Raw genomic sequence first — 16,176 nt, forward strand, 5'->3', positions numbered from 1 at the left:
AGGACTGACTGTACAAATTCAGTGACAGGCATCTACAGCTGGAACCCTTAATAGGAAATTCAGTCTGCAGAAAAAAGCATCGGTGTACTTAAAGACAAGAAGGCACAAAGAGGTCCAACCTCCCAGAAACCAATCGTACCTCCCACTTCTCCATTTGCTAATTCATCTGATTCACTTCCTCCTTTATTTTGATCCTCAGATTCAGATTCACAATCTAACCGATTCAACTGTGTAATGCAATTAGTCAAAGCCTAGAAAAGAAGCAAAAGGATATTTATTAGAAACAGCCTCTCAATTTCAACTGCACAGATTTCATGAGAATTTATGAGAATTAAGCATGTATTCAAGAAAATGAACTCACATTAATATTATCATCTTTGTGAGTGAGAGCTACTTCTAGATCTTTCTGAGACTTCTCAAATGATCTGATTTGCTCACTGAGCTCAGCATGTGATTTACTCCAGTCTTTGATTTCCTGCTGCAACTGAAAAGTTAAAATACATGAATTTCCAAACATTATGTTTGCAGAGGAGGCAGCAGGACCACATGAACAAGACAGGGAAGCGGGGACCACATGAACGAAACAGAGAAACAGTGCTTCTCTCTGGCTTTTCACTATGAGCTATGGCTTTGGTAAAAGGAGAGGAGAGAGTGGCTCCAACACTCAGAACTGCAGTGAGAACCTAGGGCTGTCAGGACATTGGTCTAGTGTACTGCATCCTGCAGAAAACCGCTGCCGGTTCCAATAGCTCACTCCCAGTAGGAACAGAAGGGCAGCAGCCCACTGCCCACCAGGTCCAGACCCCACATCATGTCACCTTCCCTTGGTCAGAGAGGCAGTAACTCCTCAGAGGAGGGTGACAAATACCTCATTCTTTGGTCTACGCAAATCCCTCGCCCCCTTGAGGCTACTCAAGTTAGTAACTGGTTGGTGCTGGATGAGACAAAGACTAAACATTCTGATAGCTACAGGGAACTGTATAAAACAGAAAACCCAGAACAGATGGAGAATGTATACATGCACTCAATCTGGGGAGCACAGTTTATACTTTGCATACCTAAAAATAGAATTCTGCATACATACTTCATTTTCTTAAAAACATATCCAAGAAGTAATAATACTTGGTTTTCTAGTTTAATCTATGATGCTAACTTTCCTTTACCTGCTGTTTCTTCTTCTTAAGTCTAGCATTTTCTTCTTGAACCCGATGGCATTCAGACTTCACTTTCTCTTCACTAAGTTTAGCTTCATTAAGGGCAATTTGAACCTAATGCAAAACACTGCTATTAGTGCAGTAATTCCAATGAAAAACACACAAAAAAGTTACACTTTCCCAATTAATTCATATAGTTTTGGTTTTTTGCATTTCCTAGCATACATCAATGTTTGCTCCTCAAAATACTAAGATATCATATTACTATCTTGCAGGAATTGTAGAGCTTTACCTCTGAAAATTCTGAGGCATTCACTGAGATAACATCCTTTAACTTCTCTATAGATTTCTTATTTTCTGATATCTGCAATGGGGAAAAAAGGGCACAAAAATGTTTTAGGACTGCAGTAGAAACACTGGGATATATGATAAAAGGAAGAAACATTAACAAAACACATCCCAGTGCTATCCCCTAGGTACTGAGTAAAAGCAGACGATCCAATTTTGGCCTATGAGAAAAGTCAAGAATGTAGAAACATGAGGAAAGAAAATACTGACGATATAAACGTTTCATACCATTCACAACTTTCTAGTTATGACATAATGTGGTACATGATGAGATTAAAAAAGTCAAAGCAAAAAAAATGAAAAAAAAAAAAAAAATTTGATTAGACCAGTTCAAATCAATGAATTTTCCTAGTGGTCAAGAAAAAAAATCCCAAAGTCACTTAAAGCTTCTCTTGCTAAACTAAAAATGACTGCACTTGAGGGAGAAGAGCCAAATCTCAGAAACAGAATTCTAAAATTTACAAAGATACTCTGCCTTGTCACGGAGATGGAGCCTAACTCTTCATGCTTTAACTGTGGGTTGTGCACAGTCACCTTCTTCCAAAGAGTATACTATGCAAAGGATGGCAAAAGGGTTAATTTCATAGCAGAGAAACCTGTCAAATACTACCTCAATCAGGTGATCAAGCTTAACTGGGTGTGCAATATATGGGAACATTCTCTATTATTTTTGCATTTTGTATGTAATTCGAAAACTGTTCAAGTATTTAAAGTTTATTTTTAGAAACAAAACATGCAAAAATAAATCAAAACAAAGTACTAAGACCACACAAAGGGGCAACTATTTCTTCGTTGCTCTACATGTGTCAAAGGGCAGGGCCAAGCAATGTGAAAATTACCCAGGGCAGAGGACAAAAAATGTTTTCTAGGCCCATAAAAATAGTAACTTGGGAAAATCCCACAGAAATGCACAAAAGTAGGTTCCACTTCCCTGACTTTCAATATGACTCTAGTTCCAGCACAGGAAAATGCAGAGTTCATCTCACCCAACCTACAAAATAGTTTAAAAGCCAAATTATAGCAACACTTAACAGCAAAACTCTTACCAAGTCCTGATTCTTGGCATTCTGTTCTCTCTCAGACTCTAACATAGCGCGTAAACTTTTAGCTGTGTCTCCCAGAATTTCATTAGTTTCTTCAAGACTCTTGATTTTATCCTACCAAAAAATGGATTAAAAACAACCATTCATTATTTTTCTTTAGTTTTTAGAATGTAATCTCCAAAAGAAGAAATTTTTACCTTAAATTTAATTGCTTCATCAGAAAGAATCATGTTTTGTTTCTTGGTTTCTTGAACATGTTTCTTTGATTCCTTGATCTATATAAAATAAAGCATTCAAACTTTAGAAACATAAATTATAGAGCTATCAAAACTTATCTCCAAATAGGAGATCGCTGAGAAGAAAGCAGTAAGACATGTATGATGACTGCTTCATATTTGAAGAATTTGTAGGAGATAATGAAACTTAAATATATGATTTAAAAACACTGTAATAACTGAACTATAAGACAGGAGGAAATAACTCAAGACAGAACCACGCGGGGAGAGGAAATGAAAGAATAATACCTTCTGCTCATAATTTGACAATTTTTGTACAAGTTCTGCGTTTTCTTTCATGATATTCTTCAACTTCTCAGAAATTTGCTGTTCAGTGACTAAAAAGGGTGGGAAATCCATAAAATTATCATGATCACTAAAAACTGAATTACCCAATGTATTAGCAGCAAAGACGTGTTATCTGGCACTTTGAGGTAAATGAACTTAGCAGAACTATTATGCTTTTAAAAAGAAATCTGTGTTTAATAGCAATAAGGGTATAAACATTACTAAAATTTAAGAAAAATATAATAATAACCCTTATTTCAGTGAGATTCCACTTCAAATTTATTTCAAAGATAAGAAATGTAGTAAAATGTTTTAGCTCAGTATCTTTCCCCTTCATGGACATCTTTCTTCTCAGAAAATATGATCACTTCAAATATATTTCTTTTGAAAATAGAAACAGAAAATGCAAGCATACTGACATAGCTCTATTCCTCAAATTATCTACTTAAATATTTACTGTATTGAATTAATCATTAGCACAGGAACATGTTCACAGGTAATAAATTGCATTACATCAACATCCAAAGTCAGTCTGCTCAAACTGAATCTTCTCCCTACACTCAATTTGTTCCACCTCATCTCCTCTCACCTACTAGCGTCACCATCTACTCTGTTATCTAAGCATACAACCCGGGATTAATAAAATATTCAGGAATTAATCAGAGATCAGATGTCACCATTTCTACTTTCAGCTTACATAAAACTCAGATCAAATATCAACACTGAGGGTACAGCACAAAAACAAAATAAGCCTGAATATTTACCTTGATATACTCTACTCTTTACCTAAAAGAGAAAAAAATAAGCTTGATGTCAAGACATCTTACTAATAGAATTATTATAGTTCTTAACACAACAGTCAAATCATAACCAAATGAAAATTTAACAATGATTTGATTAAGCATAAGGATCCACAGGATTAAAAAATAGGAAAAGGCTAAAACATTTCAAATGTAATTGGTAGTGATATTTCATAACAGTTCCTGATGGATAAATGCACTAAGGTAAATACCTTATTTTTGCAATGAAAGATACATTCACGTATTCTTTAAATGAGCACCAATCTTAGTAAATGAGCACTTAAGTTCCATAATGGAAAGGGATTATTAGATATCTGAAAACTCTAAGAGAGCAGATCTTAAAAGTTCCCATCCCAAGCAGGGAAAAAATCTTGTAACTATGTATTGGTGATGGACTGTCAACTAGACTTTTGGCAATCATTTTGCAATATAGACAAACATCAAATCATTATTTTACACACTTGAAATTAGTATAATATTACTTGTCTGTTATACCTCAATTTAAAAAAAGTGAAAAAGGAGTAACATTTTCCCGTTAAATACACTAATGCTTCATTTACCCAAAACCATTTATTTGACAGCCCCAAATAGCCAGAATGAGATCTAGAAACAAAGATAACTGAAAAAGACTTTGAGGAAACAAATTAAAGGCATAATCAGGGAACTAAGATATGCTTCTTCCACCAGAAAACATCTTAGAAATCCTAATCAAAGTTGGCTACTGGGTGAATTTAGAAATCAAATACATTAGACCATCTGATTTTCCCAACTCTCTAAAAATTGAGGTCATAAATCTAAAAGGGAAAAGACTGCAGAGGGAAAAGTCAGACAAGACTTAGCAACTAAACAACAACAACAGGAAAATACACAAGCAACAAGAGAAATAACAGCCAGTATCTTCTAAATCATCCCCTAGGGTCAGCACTGAATTACAGAATAAAATCCAAGCAGTACTTAATTTTTTTTAAAAAGTATTACTGAATGTCTCTGTAACCTACTCCCTTGGTCAAACGTCATAAATGGTGATGAGATGCTCAGATCAGTCCACAAATCATCCACGATATCTCAGTATTATTATAGTATCTAACACCATTTTAATGATGCTCTCTACAAGAAACTCGGAGAAGGCAATGGCACCCCACTCCAGTACTCTTGCCTGGAAAATCCCATGGACGGAGGAGCCTAGTGGGCTGCTGTCTATGGGGTCGCACAGAGTTGGACATGACTGAGCAACTTCATTTTCACTTTTCACTTTCATGCATTGCAGAAGGAAATGGCAACCCACTCCAGTGTTCTTGCCTGGAGAATCCCAGGGACGGGCGAGCCTGGTGGGATGCCTTCTATGGGGTCGCACAGAGTCGGACACGACTGAAGTGACTTAGCAGCAGCAGCTACAAGAAACTACATTCAGTTTCAACACAGAAACTAATGACAATTTCTCTAATGTCACAGCCTTGTTAATGAGAAAGTAAGCTTCCTTTATCCTCCTCTCACCCCAATCAACAGGTAGGAGAAAGCAGGAAGAAGCAAGAAGCAGGCAACAAGAGTATGGAACGAGATCCCAAATGTTGAGACTGTGGGGCAGCAGTTAGCACATAAAGCCTACACAACCTTGTGTCAGAGGTTTTGAGATGGGAGAATCAAGACTAGAAAATAGAAAATGTTTTTGCTGTCTGTTCTCGCTATCTTTTTTCCTTATAGCTGAAGAAAAGCCCCATGAGATTTAAGGGGTCTTCACAACAATCCAGGCAAAAGACCTTTGTTTTAAAATCATTTTACAATCACTTGTGCAAGGAGAGAAAGCTTATCAACAGTGATATGTCTGAGAGAATTAGGAAACCAGAAGACTCAATTTTAGAAAGATATGCATGCATCAAATCCTTCTGGCCACTATAACTGCTAAGCTTCAACTGAAACCTTTTCATCTGCAAAGCTCATTTATACAGAACGACTTTTCCCCCAGTTACATTAGATGACCATGAAATAGAATCGTTAAGTATGTATCTATACGAGAATACATACACCTATAAGCATGAAAGACAAATTACACACAGAAAAGGACTCTAAGGAATAAAAATTTTAATGGTGTCTTTGGACACTATGTAATCTGTATTTTCAAATAAAAAGATGTTTTCTGAACACAACAGCATATGATCAAATTAGAAAATATGTGAAACATATATGTAAGGAAAAAGACTGAAAAATTATTTTTGATATATATTTTTACCATTTGCAGCATTTCTTCTGTGCATATATATGTTTTTACATAATAAACAGTTTATCTACACTATAAAGTCTTGGTTGTGGCTTTCTTCCACTTAACATTAAATTGTGAGCATTTTCTGTGCCCCAGTGTCTTTGAAATACATAAATTTTAAGAGCTGCCTAATATCTCATTATATGGATGTACGATAATTTAATAACCTGCCCCCACAACAGATCATTCAGGTTCTGTCAAGTTTCCACTCTAATTAATATGGTTCCATTTTTAACACCCCGTATATATTTTATGACTGGTTATTTCTTTAGGATAGATTACTTGACATGGTATTATACTATACAAAAGGACATGAACATTTTTAAGGCTTCTGATTTATAAACTAAAGTTTCCCCACTGAGATTATACACATGTCATCTTGTTCACCTAAGTCTTTACCAACAAAGATTACACTGAATTATTTTATAATGTTAGCTTGGATTATAAGCATTCATTTGAGTTCAAGTTAGTAATTAAAAGCAAAAGGGCCAGTGATATTCCTGTTTTAATGAGTCTAAAGGTATAAATTAATTTACTCACAGCAAGGACAGTTCTCCAGAAGAAAACGGCAAATGAAACAATTCCTAAGGAGGCAGTGATAAGTACAGGCTTCCATGGCAGTCCATAAAAATCAGGCCCAGGCTGGACATCATCAGGCAATGTAGCAAGGAGCTGGAAGAGAAACATTAGAAATAGTGGGAAACCTGAAAGGAATTTACAATAAAGCATCACAAAGAATCATCCACAGAAATCTAATTCTGTGTCCATTAGACAGAGATCCCCTGAACGTTCTTCAGTATTTCCACTGCTTAAATAAAAAGAAGATATTGGCAGCCTCCTCTTTTCTGTTTGCTTGAAGTCTTTTTAAACATTATAAATCTCAATCTCTTTATGTGGCACATATATTTCCATTTCGCAGCAGTCTCCAAAACACCATTTTGCCCAACACACGGCTAGAATCCCCCTGGATCACCCTTTTCCTCTTAGTTGATTTGTATGATTTGAGAAGCCACATTAAAAAAAAAAACCGAAACATTACTATAGAAGTTTTTTACGGGTGCTAATAAAACAAGAGTGATAATGAACACCACAAACAATTAGCTTTTCCTCTGAGATCTTAAGTCTTAACTGTTTTATACTTACATAAAGACAAACACTGAGAAACCTCAAACAGTTCCTGATAACTGGTCTAGATAGACCGCTCTGAATTTTAACTGGTTCCTAGAAACTCTGTTTCATTACAAACAGGGCATTACACTCCTCTCCGTTTCTATTTTCTGTTGTACTGACCCCATCCCCCAACGGTGTCATGGGTCAAGTGAAAAGGACCCGCAGGGACGTGATGCTCGCTTATTTTGACCACGACTGTACAATGGCAACCCACTCCAGTACTTTTGCCTGGAAAATCCCATGGACGGAGGAGCCTGGTAGGCTGCAGTCCATGGGGTCGCGAAGAGTCGGACACGACTGAAGTGACTTAGCAGCAGCAGCAGTACAGTCGAAAGCAACACACTCCCTGCCACATCATAAGTAGTCAATTTTAAAAAATGAAAACGCCACCAAACCTTCTCAAATACATTCCCACTATCTCCTTAAACAGCACCGGAACGTCCTGCCCGCCTCCGGCCTGACACACTATTTCTCCTCCGCCCGGTCAGGGCACCCACTCCGCTCAGAACTCGTCCACCCGCCTGCCAGAGCTGGGGGAGAGGGCCGTCACCTCCAGGAGTCTGGCTATGAGTGCTGCGCAGAGCCCCGACAGGGGTCCCAGAAGCTCCGGGTCCCCCGAGGAAGAGGTAACAGAAGGCACAGTGGCAGGTACTGAGTCCATCGTGACGGGACAGCGGAGCGCGGCCGACGCTTCCCGGTGGGACAGCACCAAAACCCCTATCACCGCTTCCTCCTTCGGAAAAGACCCGGCTCAGGGGGCGGAAACTCGGACTGAACTTCGCCTTCCTCGGCCGCTGGCACTTTTGCCCCGCGCCTCCTACAAAACACGTCATAATACACGGCCCCTGGCGGAAGTACCGATGCCTACGGGGGCCGGGCCTGCAGGGGGCGGGGCCACGGCGGAAGAAACCAACGGTCGAGCGGGCCGGGATAAAAAGCAAAGACACCAAACAGGAGGGGGAGACGGAACGGCTCAGCAACTGGGAGAGAAAGCGCGATTCCCTCGGCCCGGGAGTTGCGAGGACAATCAGCTGAGGCTGGGGTAAAGGAGAAAGGTGGCCCATTCACGCCTGCCCAGAGCTGGACCCTTTTATCTCCAGGTGCTGAGACGCCAGCTGCTCCCGGTCCCTCTGACGGACCACCCTCCGCCTCGGCCGCGACGTAGGGCCAGGTTCCTTCCCGGCCCTCTGCGGTCTCCGGCTCACTTTTTCCCTTTCAGGCTTCCTAATGTTCGTAATGCGCCCACGTTCTCGCTGATGCCCCTCAAGAAGTATAATTCTAGGGAATCTTGTCATTACACGTATGCCAGCGGGGTCAGTTCTGAGTCCCACATTTTACCGTTTTAGGATTTGTGGAAAAGGACAAGCAACAGTCTGGAAATCGCGTTCTAAGGGTGGAAGATAATAAAACTATTTAACCCTGAGGGGTGGAGGGGCTGACGTTTTTAGATGTTTAAAGATATGTATGTTTATGAGTTGAATATAAAGTCAATTCAGAAGAACAATTAAGCAGGGAAAGCTAGAAATAGAAGCGGGGGTAGTGGGCTAAGGCATGCTCCATAATTTAAAATGTATGGTACTGGCCCAAGAATACATACAGACAGACCATGGAACAGGATAGATTTTCTAGAAATAGACCGAACTACATTGGCAATTTATAGTACAGTAAGATTCAGCTGTGAGAAAAACAGACTTTTTAACAAGTGGTGTTGACATACCTAGATAACCAAGTAGAAAATAATAAAAATGGGATTTTTTTTTTTTCCTCACTGTCCACAAGGATAAATTCCAACTAGGTCAGAAACCTGAATGTAAAAATGAGAACAAGTAAGTACAAGAAAAAATACGGATGAATTTCTTGATTAGTCAGTTCAGTTCAGTCACTCAGTCCTATCTGACTCACTGCAACCCCATGGACTGCAGCTCTCCAGCCCTCCCTAACATCACCAACTCCCTGAGCTTACTCAAACTCATATCTATTGAGTCGGTGATGCCATCCAACCTCTGTCCTCCCCTTCTCCTCCTGCCTTCAGTCTTTCCCTGTATCAGGGTCTTTTCAAAAGAGTCAGTTCTTTGCATAGATGGTCAAAGTCTTGGGGCTTCAGCTTAAACATCAGTCTTTCCAATGAATATTCAGGACTGATTTCCTTTAGGATGGACAGGTTTGACCTCACAGTCCAAGGGACTCTCAAGAGTCTTCTTCAACACCACAGTTCAAAAGCATCAATTCTTCGGCACTCAGCTTTCTTTATAGTCCAACTCTCACATCCATCCATGACTACTGGAAAAACCATAGCTTTGACTAGATAGACCTTTGTTGGCAAAGTAATGTTTCTGCTTTTTAATATGCTATCTAGGCTGTCTTAACTTTTCTTCCAAGAAGCAGTTTAGTGTAGTTCAGTCGCTCAGTCATGTCCAACTCTTTGCGACCCCATGAACCGCAGCATACCAGGCCTCCCTATCCATCGCCAACTCCTGGAGTTTACCCAAACTCATGTGCATTGAGTTGGTGATGCCATTTAACCATCTCAGCCTCTCTCCTCCTGCCTTCAATCAGAGTCTTTTCAAATGAGTCAGCCCTTTGCATCAGGTGGACAAAATACTGGGAGTTTCAGCTTCAACATCAGTCCTTCCAATGAACACCCAGGACTGATCTCCTTTAGGATGGACTGGTTGGATCTCCTTGCAGTCCATCTGTGGAGCTCCACCACAGTCCAGAACTGTGGTGTTGAAGAAGACTCTTGAGAGTCCCTTGGACTGTGAGATCAAACCTGTCCATCCTAAAGGAAATCTATTCTTTGGCGCTCAGCTTTCTTTATAGTCCAACTCTCACATCCATCCATGACTACTGGAAAAACCACAGCCTTGACTAGTCGGACCTTTGGTGACAAAGTAATGTCTCTACTTTTTAATATGCTGTCTAGGTTGGTCATAACTTTCCTTCCAAGGAGTAAGCGTCTTTTAATTTCATGGCTGCAATCACCATCTGCAGTGATTTTGGAGCCCAAAAATATAAAGTCAGCCACTATTTCCACTGTTTCCCCATCTATTTCCCATGAAGTGATGGGACCAGATGCCATGATCTTAGTTTTCTGAATGTTGAGCTTTAAGCCAACTTTTTTACTCTCCACTTTCACTTTCATCAAGAGGCTCTTTAGTTCTTCTTCACTTTCTGCCCTAAGGGTGGTGTCATCTGCATATCTGAGGTTATTGATATTTCTCCCAGCAATCTTGATTTCAGCTTGTGCTTCATCTGGCCCAGCGTTTCTCATGATGTACTCTGCATATAAGTTAAATGAGCAGGGTGACAATATACAGCCTTGACATATTCCTTTTCCTATTTGGAACCAGTCTGTTCCATGTCCAGTTCTAACTGTTGCTTCCTGACCTGCATACAAGTTTCTCAAGAGGCAGGTCAGGTGGTGTGGTATTCCCATCTCTTTCAGAATTTTCCACAGTTTATTGTGATCCACACAGTCAAAGGCTTTGGCATAGTCAATAAAGCAGAAATAGATGTTTTTCTGGAACTCTCTTGCTTTTTCCATGATCCATCGGATGTTGGCAATTTGATCTCTGGTTCCCCTGCCTTTTCTAAAACCAGCTTGAACATTTGGAAGTTCATGGTTCATGTATTGCTGAAGCCTGGCTTGGAGAATTTTGAGCATTACTTTACTAGCGTGTGAGATGAGTGCAATTGTGTGGTAGTTTGAGCATTCTTTGGCATTGCCTTTCTTTGGGATTGGAATGAAAACTGACCTTTTCTAATCCTGTGGCCACTACTGAGTTTTCCAAATTTGTTGACATATTGAGTGCAGCACTTTCACAGCATCATCTTTTAGGATTTGAAATAACTCAACTGGAATTCCATCACCTCCACTAGCTTTGTTCATAGTCACGCTTCCTAAGGCTTCGCATTCCAGGATGTCTGGCTCTAGGTGAGTGATCACACCATCGTGATTATCTGGGTTGTGAAGATCTTTTTTGTACAGTTCTTCTGTGTATTCCTGCCACCTCTTCTTAATATCTTCTGCTTCTGTTAGGTCCATACCATTTCTGTCCTTTATTGAGCCCATCTTTTCATGAAATATTCCCTTGGTATCTCTCATTTTCTTGAAGAGATCTCCAGTCTTTCCCATTCTATTGTTTTCTTCTATTTCTTTGCATTGATCACTGAGGAAGGCTTTCTTATCTCTCCTTGCTATTCTTTGGAACTCTGCATTCAAATGGGTGTATCTTTCCTTTTCTCCTTTGCCTTTCACTTTTCTTCTTTTCACAGCTATTTGTAAAGCCTTCTCATACAACCATTTTGCCTTTTTGCATTTCTTTTTCTCGGGGATGGTCTTGACCCCTGTCTCCTGTACAATGTCACGAACCTCCGTCCATAGTTCTTCAGGCACTCTATCAGATCTAATCTCTTGAATCTATTTCTCACTTCCACTGTATAATCGTAAGGGATTTGATTTAGGTCATACGTGAATGGTCTAGTGGTTTTCCCTACTTTCTTCAATTTAAGTCTGAATTTGACAACAAGGAGTTCATGATCTGAGCCACAGTCAGCTCCTGGTCTTGTTTTTGCTGACTGTATAGAGCTTCTCCATCTTTGGCTGGAAAGAATATAATCAATTTGATTTCGGTATTGACCATCTGGTGATGTCCACGTGTAGAGTCTTCTCTTGTGTTGTTGGAAGAGGGTGTTTGCTATGACCAGTGCATTCTCGTTGCAAAACTCTATTAGCTTTTGCCCTGCTTCATTCTGTACTCCAAGGCCAAATTTGCTAGTTACTCCACTTATTTCTTGACTTCCTACTTTTACATTCCAGTCCTGTATAATGAAAAGGACATCTTTTTTGGGTGTTAGTTCTAGAAGGTCTTGTAGGTCTTCATAGAACTGTTCAAATTCAGCTTCTTCAGCTTTACTGGTTGGGGCATAGGCTTGGATTACTGTGATACTGAATGGCTTGCCTTGGAAACAAACAGAGGTCATTCTGTCATTTTTGAGATTGCATCCAAGTACTGCATTTCAGACTCTTTTGTTGACTATGATGGCTACTCCATTTCTTCTAAGGGATTCTTGCCCACAGTAGTAGGTATAATGGTCATCTGAGTGAAATTTCAATCCATTTTAGTTTGTTGATTCCTAAAATGTCGATGTTCACTCTTGCCATCTCCTGTTTGACCACTTCCTTCCCTTGATTCATGGACCTAACACTCCAGATTCCTACGCAATATTGCTCTTTACAGCATCGGACATTAATTACTTCCATCACCAGTCACATCCACAACTGGCTGTTGTTGCTTTGGCTCTGTCTCTTCATTCTTTCTGGAGTTATTTCTCCACTGATCTCCAGTAGCATACTGGGCACCTGCTGACCTGGGGAGTTCATCTTTCAGTGTCCTATCTTTTTGTCTTTTCATATTGTTCATACTTGGGGTTCCCAAGGCAAGAATACTGAAGTGGTTTGCCATTCCCTTCTCCAGTGGACCACATTTTGTCAGAACTCTCCACCATGACCCATCCATCTTGGGTGGCCCTACACAGCATGGCTCATAGTTTCATTGAGTTAGACAAGGCTGTGGTACATGTGATCGAATTGGTTAGTTTTCTTGATTACTAGGAGTGAGGAAAACATTCCTAATTATGTCTCAAGATCTAAAGGAAAAGATTTGTGAACTTGATTACTTAGAAATTAAAAAAAAAAAAGCATCCAGCCCTTGGACTAAAATAAGCAAAGTTTGACAGTGAAAACCCGAGGAAAACATTATTTGAAATTTATTACAAAGGGTTAATATTCCTAAAGAATAAAGAACTTTACAAATAGAGAAGCTGGCCAGCAAGCCTACAGAAAAATGAGCAGAAAAAAATGAAGATAGTCTTCAGGAAAGAAGTAGGAAGAGAAGAGCTCACAGACATAGGGAAACATGCTCTGTCTCACTCATAATAAAAGAAGTACAAATTAAACCTATATTGAGATACCATTTCTCACTTCTATTGGCAAGATCCAAACATTTAACAACATACTCTTTTAGTGAGAGAATGCAGAGGAAATGGGTACTCTCATACATTACTGATCATTATACAAAATGATACAAACCCCTATCAACAAGAATCTAGCAACATCTCCCCAAAGCTACCCGTGTAATAACCTCTGACACAACAATCCCACTTCTAAAGATCTGTCTCAAAGATATTAGAACCAGAATAACAAATGCTAGAAAGATATATGTACAAAGCCTTGTTATAATAACAAAAGATTGGAAATAACCAAACTGTCCAATGACAGAACAACTGTTGAATACATTAAAATATACAGCTGACCACTGAACAACACAGAGGTTAGGGGTACTAACCCTTGGTGCAGTCAAAAATCCCCATATATTTCACAGTTAGTGGGCTCTCCTTAGGCAAGAGTCCTCCTGCCTCCGAGGATTCAACCAACTGTGGACTGTGTAGCACTGTAGTATGCATTTAGTGGAAAAAAAACCAAACATGTATAAGTAGGGATCCAGGCAATTCAAACTTGGATTGTTCAAGGGTCAAGTGTAGTATGAAACTGGAAAAAAGAAATGAAATAATTCTATATACCGCTAGGGTTTGATTTCATATATGTGTGTGTGTGTGTGTGTGTATATATATATATGAGAAGAATTTTAGGTAAAACTGACATGTAATAAACTACGCTTATTTAAAGCGCACAATCTGATAAGTTCTGACAGATGAATACATGTATGAAAACATCACATTCAAGATAATGAACATACCCTTCACCTCCAAAAGTCTCATCATCCCCTTGGTAATCCCACCTCCTGCCACTTGTCACTCCTCCCTGTCCCCAAGCAGAATTTCAGTCCTAATTGATTAGTCTGCATTTCCTAATGTTTTATATATATGGAATAATTCACTATGTATTCTATTTTCTCTGGCTTCTCTCACTCAGTATAACTTGAGATTCATCTGTGTTGCTGCATAGATCAATAAGTCATTACTATTTTACTGCTGAGTAGCATTTCATTGTATGGATAAACCACAATTCATTTACTTACTAACCAGCTGATGGACATTTTTTCCCCTCCACTTTTTGACTTTTGCAAACTGAGCTGCTACAAACCTTGATATACAAGGCCTTCTATGGATGTATAATTTGTGGTTGGTAGAAGAATGGCTAGATCATTTGACAGGTGTATGCCTACCTTTCTAAGAAACTGACCAACTATTTTCCAAGGTGGTGGTACCATTTTATATCCCCATGTGCAGTGTATGAGTCCCTCCACATCTTCCCCAAAACTTGGGGAAGTGTTTTTAATTTCAGTCATTATTTAGTCATGATGGTTTAAATTTGCATTTTCCTCATAATTAATGATGTTAAGCTTTTTATTTTTTTAAAGTGCTTATTTGCTATCCACATCTTTTTTGGTGAACTGTTATTTTACTGGCCTATGTTTTTTCTTAGTGAATTTTGAGAGTTCTTCATATAATCGGGATATAAGTCCTTTATTAGATACATGCTTTGTAATGACTCCCTTCTAGTCTGTGGCTTGATGTGGTTAATTTTAAGCCCAGCATCTTTTTTTTTATATTTATCCCATCTGTTCTTTGTTCCCTTTTTCCTCTTATTCTACCTTCTTTTAGATTGTCTTTTTAATGATACTAATGATCATCTTTGTTGATTTATTAAGTGTAATTCCTTGTTTTGTTGTTTTAGCGGCTGATTTAGAGTTTATACTATACTATATGTGTGTGTGCTTAGTTGATTGGTCGTATCTAACTCTTTGCAATCCCATGGGTTGTAGTCTACCAGGCTCCTCTGTTCATGGCTTTCTGCAGGCAAGATTACTGGAGTGGGTTGCCATCCCTTTCTCCACGGGATCTGCCCCACCCAGGGATCAAACCCAGATCTCCTGCATTGCAGGTGGATTCTTTACTGTCTGATCCACCAGGGAAGCCCATACTATACTATACACCTATACTATTATACTATACATCTTTAAATGATCAATGATCACAGTCTATGTTCAAGTGATACTGTACTACTTCATGTATGCAATAAGACTTCTACAAGTTATCACCCTTTCTCTCTCCTGATCAACAGTATAAATACTATTGTTGTCATATATATTATTCTTTACATATTTTGTAAACCCCATTATACACTGATAATATTTTTCTTTAAACAGAAAATTAACTTTTAAAGATATTTAAATAATAAGATAATGGTTTTATATATTTAGCCATATATACCTACCATTTCTGGCATTCATCACTACTCTGTGTAGGTTCATTATATCCGTCTCTTGTCATTTTTCTTATGCCTAAAGGTTTTCCCTTAACATTTCTTATGGTGCAGGTATCCTGGTGAATTTTTTCAGCTTTTGTATATTGAGGTGGGGGGGCGGGGAAAGAGTCTTCATTTTTGAAAAATATTTTGCTGCGTATAATGTTGGAGATCAACAGTATTTCTCAAGTATATTAAAAGATATTATTCTACTATATTCTCCCATGCCTTGTTCCCAAATAAGAAATCTGATGTCAATGTTATCTTAGTTTCTAAAATATCTCTTTTCTCTGGCTAATACTGCTCTTTATCACTTACTTTGTGCAATTTGATTATTATATATGTCCATTTGATCCCTGGGTCAGGAAGATCCCCTGGAGGAGATGGCAACCCACTCCAGTATTCTTTCCTGGGAAATTCTATGGACAGAGGAGCCTAGTAGGCTATACTCCATGGGGTCACAAAGAGCTGGACATGATGAGCAACTGAGCACAAGCACATATCTTTGTGTAGTTTTTTCATGCTTTTCATACTTGAGTTTCACTGAACTTTTTGGCTCTGTAGGTGCAGCT

General features: G+C 39.0%; 1 protein-coding gene across 6 annotated transcripts in view; it reads right to left on the reverse strand.

The window, feature by feature from the left end:
- Positions 1-16,176, reverse strand: part of MIA3 (MIA SH3 domain ER export factor 3) — a 63,016-nt gene that overhangs the window by 14,762 nt on the left and 32,078 nt on the right. For 3 of the 6 annotated variants that reach the window (XM_044943157.2, XM_025286072.3, XM_044943159.2), the window contains 9 exons: positions 6,706-6,837; positions 3,873-3,894; positions 3,070-3,158; positions 2,743-2,820; positions 2,549-2,659; positions 1,447-1,518; positions 1,164-1,268; positions 362-484; positions 140-251 (listed from right to left, as the gene is read on the reverse strand). In XM_044943157.2, the coding sequence (XP_044799092.2) occupies positions 140-251; positions 362-484; positions 1,164-1,268; positions 1,447-1,518; positions 2,549-2,659; positions 2,743-2,820; positions 3,070-3,158; positions 3,873-3,894; positions 6,706-6,837 (844 nt within the window). Of the gene's footprint in view, positions 1-139; positions 252-361; positions 485-1,163; positions 1,269-1,446; positions 1,519-2,548; positions 2,660-2,742; positions 2,821-3,069; positions 3,159-3,872; positions 3,895-6,705; positions 6,838-7,885; positions 8,175-16,176 lie in introns of those variants that run through there. The other 3 variants (XM_044943160.2, XM_044943161.2, XM_044943158.2) reach the window with 3 other exon arrangements.

Source organism: Bubalus bubalis, chromosome 5, assembly GCF_019923935.1.
Source record: "Bubalus bubalis isolate 160015118507 breed Murrah chromosome 5, NDDB_SH_1, whole genome shotgun sequence".
Classification (NCBI taxonomy): Eukaryota; Metazoa; Chordata; class Mammalia; order Artiodactyla; family Bovidae; genus Bubalus; species Bubalus bubalis.